The sequence below is a fragment of the Schistocerca serialis genome, chromosome 1 (assembly GCF_023864345.2).
Source record: "Schistocerca serialis cubense isolate TAMUIC-IGC-003099 chromosome 1, iqSchSeri2.2, whole genome shotgun sequence".
Classification (NCBI taxonomy): domain Eukaryota; kingdom Metazoa; phylum Arthropoda; class Insecta; order Orthoptera; family Acrididae; genus Schistocerca; species Schistocerca serialis.
This window is the reverse complement of record NC_064638.1, coordinates 483,889,306-483,916,015: the sequence shown is the minus strand read 5'-3', so window position 1 is coordinate 483,916,015 and position 26,710 is coordinate 483,889,306. Positions and strand designations below refer to the sequence as shown.

Genomic DNA, 26,710 nt, shown 5'->3' with positions numbered 1-26,710 from the left:
GGGTACAATGATGTTATTGTCACACTCAGTTTGTAGACAGCTTATATACAAATAGATTCTATAACTATCGTATCTCAGAATGAGAACTGCGAGGAGAAAAGGAGATATAACACACCAAACAGAGGCTTATGCAAGCAACAAGTGGAGCTATCTTTCTCAACCAACCACGATCTGCCATTTGATATTGCAGCTACCATTCTGTGGAAATGATATTAAAATAACGAGTAAAACTTTAATAGGAACTAACTAAATGTCAAGCAACAAAGATTTATACACACTGAATAAGTTATATTAAAATTGTAAAGTAGAATGTGGGACTGGTAACTTTAAATTTCAGTGGTTATAAATAATTAAACAAACAGCTGTACAGCAAAAGTGGTTTATTAAATCAATACAACGTTTTGTCTATTTTTCCATGTAATCCCCACCAAATTTATGGCACTTGTCCTCTCAGCAAAAAATTTTTTACCTTGATCTCAATGTCAGTTTTGTACTTTTTTCTTTGCTTTTCATCGCCATGGAACTTAAGGTCATGCAAAGCTTCTTTCATCAGAACAGATTGAAATCCAAAGGGGGCACATCAAGAATGCAAAAGGATGAAGTAAGAGCTGCCTTTTCCCATAGTTTCCAATAACAGTTGTCCCACATAAGTCAAAGCATCATCTCAAAGAAGCAGAGTGTCTTTTCTCTTTTCATTGCTTGACTTTCTTCTCAATCATGTATGAGTAACATAGCCATTGGCCGTGTATTGCTCCTCCAAAAAAACACTGAAAATCAGACAATGGGGAATACAAAAGATAATTATCATTGCATGTTTTCACTCTTGGACTCTGGTTCAGGATAATGTATTCATTTCATCAAAGGTTAAACCTGACCAAAAATCCACCACCTTTGCTAGTAGAATGATTTCTGAGCTTGGTGCAAATGCTAAATCCCTTTACTTTGAGATGAATGGTAAACTCTCTGGGAATCCACAATGCACAAGTCTTACAGTAATTCAGTTTGATTTGAATGCTGGAGTGAGTTGTGTTAACACTTACCAGGCACTGTTCAGCAATTTTTTCAACTCTAAGATGTCAATCTTCTTGGCTAAGTGGATCAATAAGGCATTACAATGTCATGGTCAATACTGTTAGTGATCGTCAGTTACGCTTTTCCAATCACTTTTAAATTTTTTGCACCTGCATGTAAAAAACTTGTATGGTTTGTGCCACTACTGAATTGTCTGTTCATCTGCGATAATACTGCTGACAGGTTGTATGCCTTCCAAAAGCAATAATCTGATCACTCAACAATCGTCTTCAAAACTGCTTTTTTCAGGCTGACACAAAATTGTAATCAAGACCTCAGATTTTATATTTACATAAATATTTATCAAACAAATGACTAATACTTTTTGCAAGGTTGTGTGGGGTGTATAAAAATTATGTATAATTATTATGCATAATTTATGGCTGTTCAAAGCAGAAAAATATGTAAAGACTTTTTACAGGTTAAGTGAACATTTTAGAGACTCTGACACTCTAAGCCACAATATTCGGAAGCGGCGGCAGTCGGACAGGGAACACCGGGCAGGTGTGCCAACATTGGTCACGTTTCTGCCCAACATGAGAAGGCCGATGACAGATGCAGTTTTCACAGCAGCAGTCAGCACTTCGACAGATCAACAACTGAGCAGACCAGCAATGCTTCCAAGGAGAACAGTGACCAGAGCAGCAGCCAATGCTCTAGTAACTGTCAACATACTGAAATCATGTGCATGATGTACCTGGCAATGCGGAGGAGGATGAAAGGGTAATGCCTGACCCCACCAGCATAGAGGCAAAACAATGGAAAGCAGCACATGTGTCAATGTTGCTCACATTTCTGCCCAACATGAGAAGCATAGATCAATGATTGAAGAGTCAGTCACTGCCCTAGAAACTTCGTGACATTGGTAAAAATATCGAATAAATATCTCTGACAAATGGACCGAAGGAGGTCTTTCGAGAGGAGAAAGAAGACATGAAGAAATGTCTCCTGGATGGATGGACCAATGGTTAGTCAGCGGATGTCATACTTCGCTACCATAACTTAACCGCTATCCTGCTCAACAGAAGATGATGTTGGTACTGTGCCAATAGGTCAAGGCAGACGATGCCATCACAGATGTTACCTGAAGGAATTTTTTGTGGTGCCTACCCAGGTGGCTTGTGAGGACAAACGGACTGCGGCCTCACCAAATGGGTCACGTGCGAACCTAGAGGTTGATGAACTCCACCATAAGATGCTGAACCTCAAGGTTCTGGGACAGAGCACTCGCACCACACCGTAGCCGCTTGTTAACAATGCAACGAGCATATTCACAAGGAGAAGACCATGCGACCATCACAATGAGTCACGTGTACAGTACTCAATGCAAGAATATGCCACTGGCGCCTCGCTGCAACATGAGCTGTCATTGTAAAAGTGGTCATTGGAATGCGCACACTACAACTTTGTTGCGCCACAGCCGCAAGGAAGTAAGCAAGTTAAAACACATTGTATTACTATGTTCGTTTAATGGGAATTATGTGAACAAATGACCGTCAGTGGATCCACCAACGTTTCTCTCACACCTCACCCACTGAACCAAGTAAAGAACCCATTCCACCACCCACAAAGTGTCGCTTTGTCTACCACTATTCCTGAGAAAATAACGACCTTTTCTCCCCTCTGTCACTGACACTCAATATCTAGTGTCACTAAACCCCGACGTACTATATTTGGTGACAGATAACCTTGGCTCTATTTTGGAGTGTACAAGGTAGGGAATTTGTGGTATAAGAAATTCATGATGCCATCACCAGTGACGGGCCACGAACAACCCACAGACAGCAGACGGCAACCTGCAGACAGCAGTACATTGGTGAGTGCAAATTGGTTCAAGATATTTTTCCTTTTCAAGAAAAACTTCCGCATTGTAAAAAACAAAAAATGTAAAGCTCTCATTCTTTCAAAGAAATTTCACACTAGAAAATTTCTTGTCAGATAGTATTAGATGTTCTTTTTATTTTGATTGAAATTGTAATCAGGTTTCAAATGTTATTTGTTACATAACTGAATCTTTGTTCTTGTGGCCATAGGAAGTATATTTGTGGGAATAACCATTTGTTAAGCAGGAAAGCATTACAATGACAGACAGTAAGACAAAAGGAATTTCCACCACGAGGTTATTCAGAGTCTACTTAATTAGATAAACCAATCAAAGTCTGACAATAATGAATTGTTGAACTGATTATCTGAGTATAGGTCGACACCTAGTGTAGCCCCTCCTATATGGGATTCATCAGCAGCCACACCTCTCTGGTAAGACAAGCAAGGATGCAGAAGCATTTTTTGCTGATTTGTTGGCAGCCACTAAACTCTGTTCCTGGTCAGAGGAACAGATGCTGCAGATGACAAAATTACAGTTAATTGGGGAAGCTAAGGCATATGTACTACATCATGAGGAATTACGAAATGCATTAACTTTTGATGAATTGGAACAAGTTTTGCTCAAAAGGTTTAAAAATCAGAACAGTTGCCGTTTTTATAGGGAGCAGTTGAACACCATGTCTCAAAGGCGCAATAAACAATAGAAAGCTTTGTGGATAGAATACGAAAAGTTATTAGCAGCACTTACCAATTGTCAGCCAGTGATGAAGCCAATAAGTATATTCTGCAAAAAATGCAGAATACGATCTTAGATTTTTTTTATGAGAACTGTCACCGCGCTGTGTTAGGGCAGAAATCTGAAGAATTTAATTGATGGAGTGAACATTGCTACAGAATTAGAGGAAATAGACACTGTGACGCTGTACGAGGAAAGAAAAAATGGATTTTCCACAGGGGTTAATTGTTTCAGATGCGATCGGAAGGGACACATCTCAAAAAAGAGTTACCAACCACAGTATACAACTTGTCAAACGTTGGGCCATACATATTGTGAGTGTAGTAGTGCAGTGAAATTTGGAAACGGGGGCCCATTAAACAGGAACGCCAACAGTTGTTCCCATTCCCATTAAAATTCTACAGTATTAGAGCGCATGCGAAGGCGGTGTGATGGTTACCAGGCACTATTAATGGTAAAACATGTAGACTATTAGTCGACACTGGGGCTCAAGTGTCAGTCATAAATAAACAGCGCACTGAGGTCAGGAGATATGACCCTCCAAGATATAAGTTAAGTGGTATAGGCGGAGGTGATACACATTCAGTAGGCTGTACATCACTAACCTTTCAAATTGAGGGCGTAAGATTCCAGGAGGTTGTGGAAGCCATATCAAGGGTAAACGATGAATGCAGTGCTATCCTAACATTAGATTTCCTGAATAAACGTCATTCTATAATCAACCTTGGGCAGCAAACAGTGGAGCATAGTGGGACAGTGTTCAATTAGATGACACAGGCTGCCAAGGATGCTTTGCTGCAATAAATCTCCCCGGAAAGAGGAATCAAGTAAACTGCGAGCAATGTCCTTGAATGTAGATTCGTGGGATAAAATACCATTCGGTACAGGAAAGCTACTTTGGGTGGACATTAATGTTGGTTTACACTATGCACAGTTGAACCATTAAGAGGAAAATGCTGAATTAGACACAGCACATTGTTTTGTGTGCGGAGTATAGTTTGTGCCACAACAATTGATGGAGTACAAAAGATACCAGTGCATATAGATAATTTTGGGACAGAACACAGAGTTACAAATGGAAATGTTAATAGCTAACATAGGTTCCTTAGAGGAAATTATTTTGATTGGTCTGACGTACACAATAACAACAAACCAGCTGCTTGCAAAACCACATAGCACCAGAAGATATTGCACTTAAAGGAAATTAAAGTGATATGATAAAAACAGTATTGGACAAGTTTCAGGATATGTTTAGTTCACAGGGACCGCTACCACCAATGAACACCACACAACGCACGATTCCAACAAGAGATAACACCAGAATGAGATTTTCACCCTGCAGCAGAGTGGGTGCTGATATGAAACTTTCTGGCAGATTAAAACTGTGTGTCGGATCGAGACTTGAACTCGGGACCTTTGCCTTTTGTGGGCAAGTGCTCTACCAACTGAGCTTCCCAAGCATGACTCACAGCCCATCCCCATAGCTTCAAGGTTAGCAGAAGAGCTTCTGTGAAGTTTTGAAGGTAAGAGACGAGGTACTGGCAAAATTGAAGCTGTGAGAATGGGTCATGAGCCATGTTGGGTAGCTCAGTTGATAGAGCACTTGCCTGCAAAAGGCAAAGGTCCTGAATTCAAGTCTCAGTCTGGCACACAGATTTAATCTGCCAGGAAGTTTCAAGAGATAATGCCCCGTTTTGTAGGAGACCATACAGAGTTCCTCACCAGTTACAGCCGTTACTTGAATTCTTGGATCGGCAGCTAAATGTGGTGTAATAGAGTATTCGACTTCGCCATGCGGCGCAAATGTCATAATTGTGCCAAAGAAATCCGCTGACAGTGCAAAACATCATAGATCCTGTTGTGATTACCGGCTTTTAAATAGCAAAACAATTTCAATTGTCAATCCATTACCGAATATCGTAGATACCATTGACCATCTTGGCAACAGTAAATATTTCTCCACAATTGACTTGAGGAGCGGGTACCATCAAATAGAAGCTGCACCGGAGGAGAGACATAAAACTGCTTTCTCCACCCCTTCAGGTAATTGGCAGTTCTTAAGAATGCCTTTTGGATTAAAGAATGAAATACTCCAAGATTGCTAAAGGGTGGGTTATGTGGACTAAAACTTTGACAGTGCATGATATACCTCGATGATGTAATCGTATTTTCAAAAGACATAAAAGAGCATGTGATTCACTTATGAGAAGTTTTCCAACGTCTCAGGGATGCTAAATTAATATTAAATTCGGAAAAGTGTCACTTCGCATTAAAGGAAGTAATATATTTAGGCCATGTTATCAGCGAACACGGAATCAAAACCGATCCACAGCAAATAGCAGCACTTAAAGATTTTCCAACACCATAAGCTACCAAGGAAATACAGCTGTTTCTAGGCCTCTCAAATTATTATTGAAAATTTGTAAAGGACTATGCAAAAGTAGTATGACCTCTCATGCAGTTATTGAAAAAAGCTACTAAATTTCACTGTAAAACAGAATGCAACACAGCATTTGAAACACTGAAATACATATTAACATGTAGTCCTGTATTAATCTATCCAGATTTCACCAAAGAATTCATCCTGTCCTGTGATGCATCTAGACATGCTATCGAAGCAGTTTTGGGTGAAAACATTAATGGTGCAGAACATCCATTAGCCTACGCATCCAGACAACTAAATACAGCAGAAAAGAATTACTCAACAACAGAAAAGGAGTTACTGAGTGTCGTCTATGTATAAAATATTTCAGGTGCTCTCTGTATGGGAATAAATTCAATATAATCATCAACCATGCCACTCTCAAGTTGTTACTTTGACTAAAAGACCCATCAAGTTGTTTGACGTGTTGGCCCCTGTGCCTTTCCAAAATGGTCTTTGAAGTCATTCATTAACTGGGGAAGAAACATTCCTAAGTGAATTGTCTTAGTAGAAAGATAGGGTTATTAGAAGCAGTAGGTCGCAATGCAGAAGAATGACAAAAGGCACAGGCTCCAGATGCAGATTGCAACACAAAAGCAGTTTTGCCTACAGTGTGGGGTCTTGTGTCGAACAACTAGACTCGGATTGAGAGTTGGGGTACCCAAACACCTCCGACAGGAAGTCACGCAAGAGGCCCATGATCACATTCATTCAGGTCAAGGTGGTCAAAGAACTACTGAAAGATCCATTAGCGAACAATTCTGGTGGGAGACCAGAAAGCACGATCTGGCACAATACGTGTGCAATTGCATACCATGCACCCAGCAAGCAGACTATTGCCATCAACGTATACAGTTACAAAGACTCCTGGAAGCATCACACCCATTTCAAATAGCAGGAACGGACATGATGGTCGCTTTAATAAAACACTAGCCAGGAATAGGTTTGTACTAACAATTATAGATCAGTACTCAAGATATCTATAACCATGATACATGTCCCTGATCAACACAGGCTATGGTCAATAATTGGATTTTAAAATCTGGCACACCAGAAAGACTTATAACTGACCTAGGTAATAACTTCGACCTCATTTAAATAACTTTGCCGTTCACTGAAGGGATGTAAATTACACACCACCCCATTACAACCACAGGCAAACAGATAGGCAGAAAGGGTCCACTGCAGTGTTGGGAAAATGCTTAATTAATTTATCAATGTCCTGCACAACAATTGGGATACCATCATTCCATACTGTGTAAGCATATACAGTGACAAAACACATGAAGGAACAGGCATGTCACCTTATGAAGTTATTTATGGAAGGAAGATGCTGTTGCCATTTGATGTTATTAAGCCCAAGAAAGGAAAGAATGGAGAAGCAGTTAGGGAATTTGCTTGAATCATTAAGGATGTGTGGAAAAAGATACAGAAAGCAAATACCACAGCATTAGACTGGCAAGAGAAATTAGGCAATGTACACGTTAAGTATCCGAATTTCAAAATTATTCGCTCCCTATGTTTCTAAAGGAAATATGAAAAATTTATGACAAATTACCAGGGTCCTTACCAAGTTGTCGAAATCACGTCACCTATTAATGCCAAGTTACAGTTATCCACAAAAGTAACTATTATTCATGCAAGCCGGTTGAAATCTTTTAAGGGAGTAACAGATGTAATGTCACCATCAGTAGCAAATACTGTTCTGGAGCATGCTGGACCCCGGAACCGGAAGACTGCTGATCCAATAACACAGAACACGCAACTGGCACCATTTAATCTTCATCCGCACACAGTCAATTACGCATCCACAATACAAAATCTACCACTCTAATGCAAATGTACAGATTATAACGATAATGTACTAACAGGAAATCAGATACAGAAAAGGGAATTAGCAAAATACGCAAAAGGGAATTCTGGGCTTTAGATAATAGGAAGTACCGACATATGATTAGATACCATGTGCTTACAGAAGTATGAGTCCTACAGTAGAATGTATTGAATTTCTCTATCCTGCAGTCATTAGATGTTCTTGTCACTGTACAACAAGCCAAGATTGATGCCAACACTATGATGCAACATACCGTACAGTTGATAGAGGAACATGAAACACAAATTATGATATTGGGCAAAGATATTTCTGGAACCTTCTTGTTTATAATCATACTTTGTACTGCTTTCCTGTGCATCAGACCAAAAACACAAGACAAACAACAACATCATTACATCAAATTCCAGTTGAATGGCTACAGAAATCCAGAGCCTACATGTGTAATGCTACTTCATTGTATTGTTACTGACTGTCATTCTACCATATTTCTAACATCACTTTCAGAAGTTTTCTTAATGCTGATGTACTTCAATCTATTATGGAATGAATGTATTATATAATTTTCCTGACAGACTAAGGTTGCCACTACGTTTTCGTTTCTTGTTTGTCAGTCATTTTCAGATGAACATGAGAGAAAATTCGAGGATGAATTTTTCGGATTGGGGGAGGAATGTAGGGTGTATAATATTTATGTTTAGTAATTATGTGTTATTTATGGTTGTTCACATACATAAAGACTTATTATAAGTTAACATTTTAGAGACTTTGACATGATAAGCCAAAATATTCGGAAAGCCAGTGGTTTGTCAACATTTGTCACATTTCTGCCCAATGTGAGAAGGCCAATGACCAGTGCGGTTTTGGCAGCAGCAGTCAGCACTTCAACAGATCAGTGACCGAGTAGACAGGCAATGTTTCCAAAAAGAACAACTACAAGTGCAGTTTGCACATCACGGTAAATGCTCTGGAACTGTCAGCATACGGAACTCAGGTGCATGATGTATCTGGCGATGCGACGGAGGACGAAAGGGCAATGCCTGACCACGCCAGCATAGAGGTAAAACAATGGAAAGCCGGCACGTGTGTTGACATTGGTCACGTTTGTGCCCAATGTGAGAAGCATAGATCAACGACCGAAGAATCAGTCACTGCCCTAGAAACTTTGCAATATTGGTAAAAATATCAAATAAATATCTCCGACAAATGGCAGGAGGTGGTCCTTTGAGGGGAGAAAGAAGACATGAAGAAATGTCGCCTGGACAGATGGATCGATGGTTAGTCAGCGGACATCATACTTCGCTATGATGACTTAACAGCTACGCTGCTTGACAAAAGATGTCAGTACCGCGGCAATAGGTCAGTGCAGAAGATGCCATCCCAAATGTAACCAGAAAGAAGTTTGTGTGGTACTTAACCAGATTTGGTAAGGACAAAGGGACTGTGGCCTCACCAAATGCGTCACCTGTGAACCTGGAGGTTGATGAACTCCACCAGAAGATGCTGAACCTGAGGGTCACTGGTTTTATTCTGGGATGGAGCACTCTGGACCATGCCGTAGCCATCTGTTAATAACGCAACGAGCAAATTCACAAGGAGAAGACTGCACCGCCATCACACTGAATCATGGATACGGCACTGAAATGAAGAATATGTTGCTGGTGCACCGCTGCAATACGAGCCATCGCCGTATCAGCAGTTAATGGAATCCGCAAGCTACTACTCCGCCATCGTGAGGAATTGAGTGGGTTAAAAACACATTGTATTACCCTGTTTGTTTAAAGAGTCTTATGTCTCAGTAAATGACTGTTGGTGGAACCACCAACATTTCTCTCACACATTACCAACTGAGCCAAGTAAAGAACCCATACCACCTGCCATGCCTGACAAAGTAATGACCTTTGCTTCCCTCTGTCACTGCCACTCAATATTTAGTGTCGCTAAATCCCAACCCACTATAAATGTCAAATAACACAAAATTTGCAGTTTCCTGTATACACCTATAATATTGCACCTAATTTTCCATGTAATCAGGAATTGGAAGTTCTTTTACCTTTCAAACTTAGTTGTCTGTTATGGCTTTCTTTCCAATGAGTTTTGCATATAAAAGGTAATCTCATACGTATGGCCACAATTTCAGGAACAGAGAAACTTGAATCAGAGCGAGGAGAGTCACAAGGCCAAGTAGACAATATATGATCACTGTACATCAATAAAGAAAGCAGGATTGCAGCATCAATACGGAATGTGTCATCACTGCCAAAAAGAAACAAGCCTGTAAAAGAAGCAAGCAAATACAATTAGTTTGCCGGCCATTCAGTCCATTATTACGGATCTTTATTTTCCATCTTTTTTAAAAAAAAAAAAAAGGAAGAAGAAGAAGAAGAAGAAGTAGTCTTAATCACTATGAAGTGTAGATTATTCGAGAAGTAATGACAAACATACACACACTGAACCTGCACTGACAGTATCTTAATCAGTATATGTAAATAAGGGAATTTTATCTGCACAAACATGGTTATTCAAAAGCCTTCCTCAGTAGTGTGAGAACTTTTCCCACACCCCTCACTGATAAACAGCAAATATTGTGAAAACATATGCACAAGTAAAGTAAAATTATAAAAAGTAACACCACAGATTACCTAGCTGACTTCAGAAGGAAATTTAAAAACAAATATGGCAAATTTAAGCTCTAGTCTTGTAATTAATAATGTTTTACTGTGACTTGCTTTTAACTTTGCAATATTATTTATTTATGTAGTGGCTACAGATTTCATTAATTTTATAACTGACAAGTTGCTTAAAGTAGAAATACTATATAGTTCTTGTACATATTTTAGTTTATCAGCTCATACTACGAGGGTTATTCCAAAAGTAAGGTCCGATTCGCCGTAACTATTGAAATTTGGCGCCAATGACAAAACACGCATGCGCGCCGACTCCCGGCAAGCCTTGCGCGTCAAACGCCGCCATTCGCTTTGTTACTGTTGCCGAGTGTAGTTCACAGTGTCACTTTACAATGTTTAAGACAATTGATCAGCCCGCCGATTGTGAAGTAAGGGCAGTGATACGGTTTTTGTCTGCAAGAAACAATTCAGCGGCGGAAATCCATCGGCAGAGTACTGAAGTGTACGGTCCTAACATAATGAGCGACAGTAAAGTGCGCAAGTGGGTGCGAGCTTTTAATGAAGAACGGGATAATGTGCACGATGAACCACGGTGTGGCCGACCATCAGTGATTTCAGACGATTTGGTCAATGCGGTTGACAAAAAAATTCGTGAAGATCGCCGATTCACTATTACAGACGTAGACATGCATTTTCCGAATGTGAGTAGAACAACTTTGTACAGAATTGTGTCTGAACATTTGAAGTTTCACAAATTGTGTGCCCGTTGGGTTCCCAGGCTGCTTACTGAGCCCCAACGAATGAAAACAATGGCTTTTGCTCTTGATTTTTTGGAGCGATATCATAAGGAAGGTGACAGTCTTTTAGACAATGTTGTCACAGGGGATGAGACATGGGTTTCTCACATCACTCCAGAGTCTAAACGTCAGTCAATGCAATGGCGTCACACGTCATCGCCAGTCAAGGTCAAGGCAAAGCAGACAATCTCAACACGTAAGGTTATGGCGACTGTGTTCTGGGATAGACGTGGATTATTGTTAGTCGACTTTATGGAGAGAGGAACAACGATTAATAAAGCCGCCTACTGCGCTACCCTGACTAAACTTCGACGTGCAATCCAGAATAAGCGACGTGGTCTTTTGTCGTCTGGAATCTTGTTGTTGCATGACAATGCCAGACCCCACACTGCAAATGAAACGCAAGCTCTGATCAAGAAATTTGGATGGGAACAGATGGACCATCCTCCTTACAGTCCGGACCTGGCGCCAAGTGATTTCCACCTGTTCCGTTACTTAAAGGAGTTTCTCAGCGGCAAGCGCTTCGACACAGATGATGAAGTGAAAGAAGCAGTTAAGGACTGGTTATCGTGACAGGCGGCCGATTTCTATAACATGGGCATTCAAAAGCTGATGTGACAAATGTTTAAATAAGTATGGAAGTTATGTAGAAAAATAGATAAAGATGTAAGGAATGTAAATAAAACAATTGTTTTGAAAAAACATTTTAGTTTTGATTTTTTTTTTTATAACCGGACCTTACTTTTGGAATAACCCTCGTATATTTACAGTTTAGAACATTAAAATTGGTGTTTTTAATGAAAATGAATTGTTCAGTTTGACAAACCTAGATCATTAGGAAATTTTATTTGGATGGTACCATGATATAAACATTCTCAATTTTTAAGAACAACCAAACATACAACAGTTTAAACGCAGATTATTAACTAACTTAGTAAAATAAATTGCGAGCACAGAATCTTACTTAAATAATTCCCCCATCTCCAGTGCCCCTCACAGAAAATAAAATTTTTGCTGTTAAATCTATCCCGGTATCATACAATAGAAACAATCTTGACAGTTTACCTCGTAGTATTGCATAGTGTAATGATGACTGATGACTAAGTTCCTGTCGGATGCGGGTATGTCTCAGGCACAAATTTTTTAAAATACTAATTATCGGAACAACTGAATCAGGAAAGTATGTGTAGTACTTTTCTATCTGAAAGAAAATGCAGATAATTTAGTTACTTTATTTTATTTGTTAATTTATTTATACAGGTAAGATGAGTCATAAGACCTTCTCCAATATAATACCATGCATTCTTCATACCAGCACTGTATTTTACACTACATTCATTATCATGCACGTGTTATAAGGGCTCTCACCCCTAATACAGAAACCAATATTTAGAAATAGTTATGACAATAATAGTGAAACTAGTAAAAGCTACATCAGAAATATAATTAATTTGTGAAAAATATAATTACAAGAATTATAACAGGTGGGCTGATTTACACTATGAGTCATGGCAACAATGAACATAAGACGAATGTGGTAGAGCACAAGTAAGGAAGACAGGAGACAAAAATTGATTGAGAAATGAAAAACAGAAGAGGCACAGCATGTAGAAGTAAGAGAAAAATAAGTATATATTTTAATTTTTTATGGAAAAATAACGAAGATGGAAAGATAAATTTTTCTTAATGCAGAATGGCATTAGATTGTGAATAAAGCATAGGGTAGCTTGTTCCAAAGGCCATGGAGAAACAAGCTGAGAAATTTGTTTTATGGATGGGTGGAACTTGGACATTAGGTAAATGAAGCCTTGGGTTACTATTACGATAAGATGACAGGTGATACAAGATACTAGGGCCCTTGCACACCAAGGAGTTAAAATAGTCATAGCGTATTGTAGTCACATAACTTTAGTGACATAAACATCCTACCTGGGCATATGAAACACTGACATGATCAAATACGTGAATACTGAAGTAACCCAAGTATAGTTAATTAAAATCACCTAGAGTTTTCACTGCACATACTGTATCAGATTACGTCACAACAATGAAGGTCCAGCAAAATGAGTGATGGTACTAGGTTATTTTCACGACCAATAAGAATGAGTTAAGAAACTTCTGGAGGACATAAAGCCAAGTGGATACCTTTATGCACATGGTGCCAGTGTGCTCAGTAGAGATGGTCATCCAAAGTTACTCAGTATCTTCTGATATGGTACTGGCAAGCTTTGGCATAACATCACAATGAATAGGGGACAACTGTTCAAGAAATTCAGGCCTCATTAACTTCTAGTCAGATACTTAAATTGCTTGGAACTTATTTCCATTTAGTTGAACTAGGGCGTATCCACCCATCTGAAGGCAGGTCATAATTCATTTTGATGGTGGTCAGCATTAATATTTCTATGTCTCGCAAGTGAAAGTAGCTGGATATCATCACTACAGAAATGGTATTTACAAGATGACAGAACTGATAAGAAGAAATAGAGACACAAGGAGAATATATATCATGAATGATATATTCCAAGAGTACAACAAGTAAATGATGATTTCTAGTCATCACTAGTTGATGTGGGTTTTCCTTCTGAGGGATAGGTCATTTCCATCAAGCTGGATGTATTTCATTCACTAGGAGAAAATTTAATGTCTTTCAGGGCCGGTATTAAGTTCTTTGCTGCATCCTTGAACATAGTTACACTTACATTGTCATTACTTATAGCTCCACCAGATTCTCATTATTGTTTTCTTTTTGTGTTTACTGCAATGTGGTCTAGGTGGAAAATGTATGTTTTAGGTACGTGGTTTGGGGTTACCCATAGAACTGCAATGCTCATGTCACTGTATGTAAAGGAACAGGCAAGTCTGATTTTGACATTGCACAAATATTGCTTCAGCAGCCAGAGGCTGCAGTCGTGTGTGTGTGCGCGTTTGCACACTTTTGTGTGTGTGTGTGTGTGTGTGTGTGTGTGTGTGTGTGTGTGTGTGTTCTATTTTTGACAAAGGCCTTGTAGGTCTTAAGCTTATATTGTGACGGTGTTTTTGTTGTGCCTATCTGCAAGTCAGCATCTCCACTATATGGGGAGTAGCAACTTTTCTTTTCATAATATTGTTAAATATTGCTTTATCTCCTTTTTTTACAGATTTCTGTTTACTTTTATGGGTGAGATTTGACTTAAAATATAATGAACGGCATCTCTGTTCATCTGCATTTGTCAAAGAGCATGTTTCCTGGAAAGAGCCGTGTGCTTATCAGCAAATTTATGAATTTTCTCATACTTTGTGGGTGCTCCAATTATTTTATGCCAATTGGTTTTTAAATAGTTCACTGTTGGAGCATCATACTCTATATGCTTAATGTCCATACAAACTAAATGGCCTGGTCTGCGTTGGGAGCAGAGGCAAGGGCAGCAGAACTCAATTATCATCCCACATGCAGAGGGGTCAGTGGAAGAGGAGAGGAGTGGAGGAGGGGAAAAAGGCTGCAACTCAATGTCTCTTTTATATGGTTAGTAGTAGTCTATCGTTTTCAGAACAATGTTGTTATTCCATCTCGGATTTTCCATTATTTAGTGATAGATCATATGTATTTGCATTTTTAAAAATGTTAACACGTTTCAAGCACACCAGTAGTATGGTGAAGTTGCATTTTACATTCAGCTATGTATGAGACACTTTATTCAGTGTGTATTGATTTCTGCAGAGCATCAAGCTACTTCTCCAGAGTTGAATACACTTGTTACACAAGTGGATGTTGTGAGGAATTCCATATCGACTGATTTGTGCCTGTGTTAGGTGACATCTTAGTCATGTTTTTTGAGTAGAGTATGTTCTGAAGCCATGCATGTATATTATCAGAGCTTGTTTAACAGTTAGATCAGGAAAAGCTTTGAAATGAGATTGAGGTGGGGGGACTGAAATCCACAACACAATGATTGTCCTCCTAGTGTAAGGGACAAACACTTTGTTGCAAGTGGGTGAAGATTTAGAATGTGATTCACCTCTGTCTCTGACCTTGATGTAGAGATGGTGAGAGTTGTCTTTGTCCTATAAGCCGCCATTTGACATGATACACTATTGGAAGTTGGCTGTTATCTCGGAAAGGGAATTTTCAAGCGATTATCATAACGGAAATGTCTGTTTAACCAAAATAAAAGTACTGCTTTTGGTAAAGATATGATTAATAACATGAAATTTCGGTTTGGTTGATAAGCAAAACCTGTGGCTTTGTGGACATGAGGTGATGTAGATACAATCAAAAACCAATGACTGCAAGAAATTATTGCTGATAATGTTATATCACAGCTATTTTCCACGTTTAATTCAAAAGTTTAACATTAATGTGAGATGTGTTTTCGGTTCTGCACAGACAAGAGGTGGGGAGTGTGTCCTATGGATAGCAAGGGGAAATTTTTTTACATTTTCATTTAAATAAGAGTGTCCTGAGATTTTTTAGAAGGTAGACTTTTCTGCAGCACAGAATCCAAAGTCACAAGGAAGCAGCTACCTGGAAGGAACAAATGAATCAGGTATATTGAAAACACTAAAAATTACAAGAATAAAGAGAATTTACAAGAGCATGACAAAAAAGTCACAGCAACTAGATACCGAAGAGTTTCTGTATACTACGACAATGAGAAGTAGTATGTGAATTGGGTTACCACACCAACACTGTCACTCAAACTGAGGAAAAATTAGGTATAAACAAACACATGTAAATGTACTGGTCATGAAACTACATCTTTGGTTCCAGGCACGATATCATACACTGTTTCTTCCCATATTGCAGATATTAGTTTGGCTTAAGGAAAAAGACAATTGTAAGTAGACTTACTAATGAGTTATAAAAAATATTTAACAATGGAAGAAGTCCTCCTTGATCAAGGAATACTGTCTGCAAATTCGAGTCTTCAAGCATCACACTTAACTGAGTCAAGGCTGACCTTCGAATACGAGCTTCAATGTTTGTGTTAGTTAGAAGCTCCATTACTTGGCACAGACTGCCCACCTGTAACAAGATTTAAATAAATGCACTTACAATTAATTTGCAAGGCTTGAGTCATTAAAGGAATTTTTACTAATATCTACATGTAAAATGTCTTGCTGTGTGCAACTGAATTGTAGCAAGCAACTGTGTTATATAGCTAGCTTCAAATTCTGTGCTGGTATGGACATGAAAAGAGCAGTTTCCTGTTTACTTCATTATATGCCTTAGACACAAATTATAAGTAAACTTAGACAAGCAATTTACTGTTAAAAACATTATTTAGATCAGGTTCACAGAACGTTTCTAGAAAGCTTTTCATGAGAGGCATAGCAACGTTATATATTTATTTGTGATCACAGATATTAGTTTGGATTAAGGAACAAGGAACTTATTCACAAAAGTATGTCCCATATTCGTGACAGTGCACTGGTGTAGCAATTAAGTAGACCTATCATGAACTGACCACTCATTCTAAAGACTCAAAAAGTTTCTTCTGATGCCACAAACTTATACAGACCTTGAGAACAATCAAACTTAGAATTTTTCTGTAAATACAAATGGCAGTGGCTGCTGCATTATTTATGTATAGTTTGAGTGTTAATGATACCATGAGGCTTCCTTGTGGGTAAACCCAACATTATAAATCTTTCTGGTGGCTACCCCACATTTACTATGACAAGCTCCCAACTTAAACATTTTAATCAGATATGAACTCTAGCGCATGTTTTGTAAAGCTGTATTTTTTATTTGGATTACTGTGTTCTAAGGAATCTCTGCTGTACTTCAAAAAATAATTTTTTAATTTAAATTTAACATTCAAATACATTTTCATCATCCCATAATATTATTTTACCTGGTAGACACCTTCAACAGTTCTTGTCTTGAAAAGATCCACTTTCTTTTCAGTGATGCATATGTTTCTCATAACACTGTGATTAACTGAAGACAATTTCGGAAGCTTCTCAAATGATTGATTCTCCTTTGATAGCATATAAGTAAGAGAAGAAATTGCATCTTCTCTGACAAAGTCATCAACACAAAAAAGTGCACGGATATTTGCTTTCAAGACCTGTAACAGTGACTGAAATTTAGATTTTGATTTCGTACAATCAGCGATACAAAACAAGAGTAGTTGTAGTATACAGACATAACTATCTTGAAAAACACTTATTTGCACAATGAATGGTTTAATAATTATTTATATATAATTAAACAAACCTCATTTTCTGGCATCATGATACTGTCACTCTTTCTTGGATCAAATATACCCACTATGCAGCGTCCTAATGCAGATTCTTTCTCCATAAAGCACTGAAGTAATGAAAGATTTGGAAGCATACCAGAGAGGAACATTTGCCAACAATCATCACTCACAATGAGCTTGCTCTTCAGTAAATGGATTATCATCTCAGATGCACTCTGTTTCACCTGAAGAGAAATTGCTTTCCAACATGATTAAATGAGGAATTTTGTTAATTTCACTTAAATATGTTGTTTATAGAATTCTACACCAAAATATTTTATTTACAAATATGAAAGACTTTAATTAAAATTTACAAGTGTTCAAAATTACCTTGCTGTCAGTGTGAGCTAATCCAAAGCAAATTATTTCTGTCAGAAATTTTGTATGGAATGCAACCTTCAATAACAAAGGACTAGATGTGTTAGGGGTGTAATTAACACCAACAATGTCCAATATCAGTTGATGAAAGCCTGCGTAAATTGCCTGCTGTACTTCCACATCATAATGTGCTAATAGCCCAAGTGTCGTATCGACAACGATGTTGTGGTATTTTTCTGTGACAGACCACCTATTTGAGCAGACACACATTTGAACAATGATAAAATCTAATGTAATGCTTTTACACACATCACTAAGAACTAGTCAAAGAATATTACGAGTGTAAAGGCATACTTTTTACTTTATCCTGTAAATCAGGATAAACCATTTTGAAGAAATTAAAAATATTAACCTGTGCATCTTCCTGACACATTTGTCCATGAATAGATCTACATAGGACAAGTTTTTATGAAATTCAAGGCCTTTCAAAGCATCACGGAACACTGTAATAATTTGTTCTTCCTTAAATGTGTAAGATTTCTTCAAAACAGTCACTGCTGCTGCAAATGATTTGCAAACTGCAGAACACTGCAGTTGTAAATTCAGTTCTGCTTGGAGATCTGAATCACTGATAACCTGTAACACAAAATGCAAACTGAGAACCCAGAGTGTGAAATTCATACAGTGTGACAGTTATGATTGCAACACAATACGCTATCCATCCCACACAGCTGCTTACTAATTAGAAAGATTGCTGTTACAATCAAACTGCTGATAACTGAAAGATGATGTTTCCATTTATGTGGCGTCCTGAATTAGTAATGCTAATATATTCTGTATTACGTAATATCAGTAGTTTGAGTCATGGTGGGTAATGAAATAAATAGGAGGTAGGAGTGTGAGGATGGTGGGGGCCTGAGGTTGGAAAAAAGAAGCAGGTGGACATGAGTTAGTTACTTATACATTAAAAAGAAATAGCCCAATGACAGAAATGTAAATGTCACAATCTGAAGTAATAAACAGAAAAATGTATATGATTAGAACCATACTGGTAAAGATAATATAGTAAATTTCATTCATGTGTAATTATATCTATTCAGCTAGCCAAGGTGGGGTGGCTTGTGTGCCTCAACAATACAGATAGCCATACTGCAGGTGCAACACAACAGAGGGGTATCTCTGAAGAGGCCAGACAAACCTGTTTCTGAAGAGGGGCAACAGCCTTTCCAGTAGTTGCAGGGCAACAATCTGATGATGTGATGGATAGCCTTGTAACTTTTGCCAACATGGTCTTAGTATGATGATGAAGTGAACTGCTGAAAGCAAGGACATGCAGCTTCACTGTATGATATAAAGATGACAGTATTCCCCTTTAGTATGACACACTAGCTGTAAAATAGTCCCCATTCGAATCACCGGACAGGGACTACTCGGGGAGACATTGTTTCCAGGAAAAACGGAATTGGTGTCCTATAAGCCAGAGTGTGGAATGTTAGATACCTTAGTCAGGCCGTTAGATCAGAGAATGTAAAAAGGAAAATGGACAGGTTAACGTTAGATATAGTGTGAATTAGATAAATGTGGTGGCTAGAAGAAGAGGACTTTTAGTCAAGTGGGTGCATGATTACAAATACAAGACCAACCTGGGTAATTTATGACTAGATCTATAATAAATACAAAAATAGAAATGTGGATATGCTATAATGAACAGCATAGTGAGTACATTATCCTAGCAAAGATAGATTCAAAGTCAATATCCACCATATCTGACTAATTCCCAAGATGATGAAAAGATTGAAATAATGTGTGATGAAATAAAAGAAATTATTCACTTAGTTAAAGCAGAGGAAAATTTAATAGTGATTTGGGGGGGAGGGGGGGCGGGGTTGGAATTCAGTAGTAGGAAGAGGAAGAGAAAGAAAAAAAGCAGGGAAATGTGCACTGTGGGAAAAGAATGAAAGGGGAAGGTACCTAAGAGAAATTCACTGCTAGCACTTGGTTTAAGAATCATGAAAGAAGGTTATATACATGGAAAAGACCTGGAGGAGCAAGAAGGTTTCATATAAATTTAATAAACAATTCTATGGGCAGACGTGGACACTGACATAATTTATTGGTTATGAACAGTAGATTAAAACGGAAGACTAATGAAAAGGTAGGAAATTAAAAAGATAGGGCCTGGATACATTTAAACAGCCAGAAATTGTTGAGTGTTTCAAGGGAAGCATTGGGTAACAATTGAATGAAATGGGGGAAGGAATATAAGAAAAGATAAATGGGTAGCTTGGAGAGATGAGATGGTAAAGGCAACAGAAGATCAGGTAGGCAATCAGACAAGACCTAGTAGAAATGCTTCAGTAACACACAAGATATTAAATTTATAACGTAATTGGACAGATAAAAAGTCTACTCCCCAAGTGGTAGCAGGAGAAAACACACATAAAAAGTTAAGGAAACGTGCAAGCTTTCAGAACCACTGGCTCCTTCTTATGGCAAAAGGGTTGAAGGGGGAAGGACGAGGGATGAAGGAAAAGGACTGGTCAGGTTTAAGAAATTGGGAGAGTTCCTGAACCCTGGGTCAGAGGAGACTTATAAGAAGGGGTGAGAATGAAAGATTGACTGTTGGGGACTGTACTGGGTGAGTTTTATGTACGCACTGTTCGGCCTTCTACATCGGTATGACTACCACCAAGTTATCAGTTAGGATGAATAGCATAGACAGAGAGTGTATATTGGCCGCACACAATATCCTGCTGCAGAGCATGCTCTACAACATGACAGTTGTGACCTCAGTGCCTGTTTCACGACGCGGGTAGGGAATAAGAGACATTTATGCCATCTTTTGGCATTGTATACAAAACTGTAGAATGTGCTGCCCTCTGCAGTGTATGTAATATAATTGATACTGAAACTGTAGTGGACAGTGAATAAAGGTGTGAGCAGAAGCTATTGTGTTGAATTCCTTAAAAGGCTAGTGAATAGCAACATTTTGGTGCCAAAACCAGAGAATATATGAAGAGAATAGGTGCTACTACACATTCAAGAGGATTTGACATTGTCAGAGAAGATTCTGAGCTAGTTCAATCTCAAAATACAATCACACCACATCACATTCAGAACACTCAAGTAAGTTGCGACATTGCTGTACTACACTCGCAAGGAGATTACTCATTGGTTCTGTTTGTATATGGTGTTAATTGGTGCATGCTTGTTGGTGGCAGAGCAATATTGTGTATTTGCCATAATATTTATATGGTACAAAGGGAATTGCTAAAGTGTTAGTAGACTGCAGCACAGTCTGTTAGCAAGAATGAGCATTCCTGGGGCTGCTAATGGTGACTACTGCACAGCAGCACCGTCTCTTAGTGACCGCAGACATCTCATTATGGGGTGAGAAAGACAGATGCACCCCTTCAGCAACCAAGCAAACCACACCATGGCAGAGACAGCACCTACAATACTGCCCAAACTATGATGCAAGTGGGCCACACTACTCAAGAATGCTAAGTGTTTCATGAGCCAGATGAATGGGTTTGATGTTTGTACGTCATCAGAGGAAGGCAGACATTGTCAGGAGCACCTGCAGAAACCTTAGAAGTGCTGATCACACTCAGTGACTCAACACAGTATCTAATGGATGATGCAGAATGCGAGGCCAACACAGAAACTTGTGAAGACTACACTGACAAACGCAAATATGCCATCTACGGAAGGGCTTTTAGGAGGATCACATTCAAGGGATAAAAATACAGCAGATACACATTTGCCAATCTCAGCAGCTCACCAGCATGCCTACAGGACATCAAGTTGTCTTCTGTTAAGCTGCACCCTTTCTCAGGAGACACAGGAGCATGGCCCCTATTCTGTGAGCAGCTCACTGCCTCAATAGATGAAAACTCATGGTGCTGCTTATGAATAATCACATAGTCACCTGTGGATATTTAAACAGGAAACCTAAGGATTTTGTCAATGGGATTGCTGTTACAGCTGACACATAAGAGTAGACAAAGCACATTTCGAATCACAAGTAAGGAGATAAGAACAGAATTATATAAAACTACTTTGACTTATTGAAGAACCTTAATGCTTTCAGAGGCTTTCAACACCATCTACATTTAATATCATACGTGGGTTCAAGAACTAAGAACACTAGGAGAGTGTTCGCCTCAAAGCTGCTACATACGTTCCCAGAAGACTTTTGCAAAAACTGGCTTCTCCATACAAGAAGGCAAGAGATTCAAAAAGTGAATCTGACGCAACTCATGGAGTTTCTCAATGAAGAGGAGGAGGGAGCCCTCACCACACGCAAAATGCACAGAGATACTGTTCCACAAAAGAAATATGTACCCACAGCATCTGCCTTTCATGTGCAAGTTAAGACAAAAGGTGACAAGAAGAAGAAAATACAAAGCTCAGACCCTTTCTGTGTGTACTGTGAGGAAAGGGACCACTGGTGTCAAGGTTGCCGAAATGTTGCAATTTTACAGGCTACAATACACACCCTGAAGAAAATGAACTGCTACCTCTTATGACTTAGATGATGCCACAACAAAAACCAGAGCTTTAAATGGGGAAAGGAATCCTGTGCAAAATGCAAGCATGAGCATCATGTTTCCATTTGCAATAGCCACCTCATGACAGTAAACAATATCAAAATGATGACTTCCAATTGCAAATACTTACAGACTGCTCACGTAGGTATCAAAGAACCAAGCTGTAGAGTAAATTGAAATGTGCCGTCTTAGACACAGGGGATCATGTCAAGTTTTATACACCATTTACTGACAGAATCTCTCCAACCAAAGGTCATTAAACCACAGCTATGGAGCTGATGACATTTGAGTCATCCTGCACTTCATACCCCTCAAGGAGAAAGGTTCATTTTGATATGACGGTATAACTCCTTCAATGCCTGCATGTCAGTAACAACTTTTCAAAACAGCAATAAACTCTCATTTCAGCGGTCAGTACCACAAGATGCAGGAGATATGGCCTTGTTGTATTGTACACAGCTGGCGGATCCAAGACGAGACACTGAAGATCTACCCTACTGAAGTCCTGACTTGAGCAGATTATTACTGGGAAATTGTTACCTTGGAACAACCAACTAAAGTATCACATTCACTGGTTCTCCTTTTCACAATGTTCAGTTATTTTCTTAGTAGAAACCAACTAGTACTGCAGTTAACAAGACAACCATCAGCTTCATTCAGGATAGCTTTAATTAGATCCCTGACAAGTCAGTGCAACTTCTTTGGGACTTGGAGGCAACTGGCATAACAAAGCGTCAAGAGCAAGTATTGATACACATGGACCATCGTCTCTAGCAAGAGTTTCAAGAGTCACACCGCATGGAGAATGGCCGTAGGGTTGGATGCCTGCTCTGAAAGAAGGATATACTTTTCTCCAGTATCGACATAATTGCTGAAGCACATCTTTGCTCCTTACAAAACAAGTTGCAAGGGAATGAGAAGCTGAAGCTTGTTTATCATGAGACCATGTAAAATTACATTAAGAGAGTTCATGCAGAAGTTGCACCTGAGGACTAGACAGTGGGAAACATATTTGACCTGCCACACCATGTAGTGAAGATGTGCAGCAGTGGATGCATCAAATACAGGATTGTGTTTGATGCATCATCACATGAACCTGACTCTTCATCTTTGAATGATACTGTCGAAACAGGACCAAATCAAATGCCAGACGTACTCACAACCTTGTTACTATCCCACAAACTTCTAATGGTGCTAGTCTGTGATGTGGACCTCCTTGCAGATATCCTTGAATGAACAAGACAGAGATCTCACTAGGTTCTTTTAGTATCGTGTAGAACAAACTCAGTATGGTGCCTACACCATCATAGATGATGTAACAACCTATTGCTTCAAACACTTACCACTTGGACTTGCGCCAAGCCCATTCCTTTTATCAGCTGCCGTAAGGGAGCTAGCATAACTAAATAGTGACAAATATCCACGAGTGTCAGGACACGTTGACAATTCTACATCCACAGATGATTTTGTAGTTAGTGTGAGACACAATGAGGACACTGCAACTGTTTACCAGGAACTGACAGTACTCTTCCTGCAAATAAGACTTACATTTACCAAATGGACAACTAATTCAAAAGACTTTAGGTAATATGGAATGCCGAAGCCTTGGAACCAAGCTCGCAACATGATTCTTTGGAATCGACTAGAATACAGAAGATAACTCGACCTCCACTGAAGACCCAACCAACAAATTGGCAACCAAGAGAAACATTCTTGGAGCTGCCGCTCAGTTTTACAACTCTCTTGGCCTGTTCACACCCACTGGATTGTTGTGAACTCATCTTCCAAGCACATGGCTGAGAAGTCTTGCAAAGGGAAGTTCTGCCCACAGATCTTGCACATAGGTAGCACTCTTGGGTTTCTAAGCTTCATCACTCACAATTGTTGTACATTCCCAGATGAATAGGTATGATAAACACAAGCGATCCTGCAGAAGAACATGTGTTCTGTGATGCGATTGGCACCAACCATGAAAGTCGCCTTACCTAGTTTGGAATTGCTTGTCACATTGGTTGGCTCCTGACTCCATCATTACATTTGCCAGGGAACAGGGATTGATGGCAACAAGGCTACTTTGAGGAGTGATTCAACAGTCACCTTGGAGTGGATATGAAATAATCAATACAAATGGAAAACCTTCATTTTCCGGCGGGTGACAGAAATACCCTTTTGTCCGCCCTCAGCTGGTCCATTGCTCTGTTTGATCTGACACTGCTCAAGTCAGACTTGCCCTGACTCAAGGCTGTGACTCACTATTAATTGTGCCATTGTTACTTACTGTATTGTTGTTTACAGGTAATTGTTGTTATAGCTTGTCCAGTTCAGTACTCCATCTCTCGTATCATTTCTGTCATTGTTCATGTTTCTTGTACAGTACTGCATCGTGAAGTTTTTAGTGCTTACTGTTTGGTGGCTTTACGACACTGTTCTTCTGTGTTTATTGCAGTAGTGTATGTATTTGTTTTATCTTGTGTACATTGTACAAATGTGTGTGTTTTTTCAAGATGTTAGAAGTGAAAGATAAACATGTTACTCTTTTGTTAAATGAAAAATTAGCAGTGCTATGAAGACTATCAAAGGGGGAATCAATCCAATAAATTGCCAAGGAACTCAATGTAGGCACTAAGATAATAAAATATTGGAGATGAAATTGGAAAGACATTAAATCACGTACAGTGACAATATATCCTATTACGAAACACAAAACATTGAAAAAACCTAAACTTGAACTGCCTGACAATGCACCGTGGATGTGCTTACACCACGAAAGAAAGAAAGAAAGAAAGGAACCCTGATTTCTGGGGCCATTATAGAAGAAAACAAAATAAGTTTGCACATAAATCTCGAGGCCAAAATTGAGTTCGCAGCTACGGAAGACTGGATTCATTGCTGGAAAACCTCTCATGCATTTGGTTTCTTTCAGTTACTGGTGGAAAACTATCTGATAATGCCAAGGTGTCTAAGGAGTTTTCTGTGAAGTTTCAAGAAATTGTCAAAGAAAATGAACTGTTGCCTTGCCAAGTCTAACATAGATGAGTTGAGTCTAACCTATAAAATGCTGCCAAAACATCAGATGAAACTGTGGCAGGAACGAAATTTAAAAAGGACAGGCTAAACGTTGCTCCATACAGCAACACTGATGGTATACATGAGCTTCCTCTGTTCATTACTGGCAAATGTAAGAAGCCTAGGACATTCAAAAACATTATTGACATATCTTCCTTGCAGGTTTATACCGAAATAAGAAATCTGCTAGGATAAACTGCAATCTTTTCAAATCTTGGTTTTTCAACGAGTTTGTTCCCTCTTTTGAAAAAGACTTAAAAGAAAAAAAGCTCCCTGTTTGTGCTCTATTGCTGTTGGATAATGCACCACTACATCCATCTCAGGAGGATTTAGTGAAAGAGGCATGAAAGCTATTATCCTTCCACCAAATGTTGTATCACTTATCTGGCCAATGGTTCAGGGAGTGATAGAATGGTTAAAGAGCGGTACTGCAAAAAGTACATCAAGCTCAATTTTAGAAACGTCCCAAGAAGGTTCTAATGTACTTGAAACGGTGGTATACAGTATAGATGGTATCTATACAACTGTTGAATATTGGGAGGAACTAAAACTTGACATGCTGAGAAAATCTTTGCATAAGCTTTGGTCGGAAATTATGACCAAAAGTGACCAGATCAAAGTCGTGCAAAACAAAGACCTGCAGGAAATTGTTAAAGATCTGCAAACTATACAGCCAAATGTTTCTGCCAGTGAAGTTGAGGAGTGGATTGCGCAATGTGGCAAAGACTGTGAAACCAGCGAAGAGCTCAATGACAACCAGATTACTGCCAGTGTTTTGGAAAAAAAAATTGTGAAGAAACTGTGAATGAGGACTTGGGCAGTGACGATGGATGAACCCCCCCCCCTACCCAGATTTAACACGGCAATGCCAAGAATGTTTTTGATTTTGCCCTTCAGTACATTGAGCAGAACTCAACTGGGATCATGAAATGAAGGAATACTGCAGCTAAGTCTACAATTTCATCTATTACACAAAAATCTAAAACTGACTTTCTTCCAAAGTAATGTCCGCCTGCTTAGCTGAGTGGTAATGTGTTTGCCTACCATGCAGTGGGCCCAGGTTCGATTCCCGGCCAGGTTTGAAGTTTTCTTCGCTTGTGGACTGGGTATTATGTTGTCATCATCACCACCTCATCATCTCCGATACGCAAGTAGCCAAATGTGGTATCACCTGAAGTAAGACTTGCAACCTGGCAGCTGAACTTCCCCGGATAGGGCCTCCTGGCCATCAATGCTAC

The 26,710-nt window shown here is 39.0% G+C and overlaps 1 protein-coding gene across 1 annotated transcript in view; it reads right to left on the bottom strand.

Moving 5' to 3' along the window:
- Positions 1-26,710, bottom strand: part of LOC126473677 (rotatin) — a 399,830-nt gene that overhangs the window by 224,158 nt on the left and 148,962 nt on the right. The window contains exons 9-15 of the mRNA XM_050100916.1: positions 18,266-18,489; positions 17,866-18,103; positions 17,511-17,720; positions 17,146-17,361; positions 16,140-16,313; positions 12,374-12,509; positions 9,938-10,159 (exon numbers count right to left, since the gene is read on the bottom strand). Of these exons, the coding sequence (XP_049956873.1) occupies positions 9,938-10,159; positions 12,374-12,509; positions 16,140-16,313; positions 17,146-17,361; positions 17,511-17,720; positions 17,866-18,103; positions 18,266-18,489 (1,420 nt within the window). The remainder of the gene's footprint in view (positions 1-9,937; positions 10,160-12,373; positions 12,510-16,139; positions 16,314-17,145; positions 17,362-17,510; positions 17,721-17,865; positions 18,104-18,265; positions 18,490-26,710) is intronic.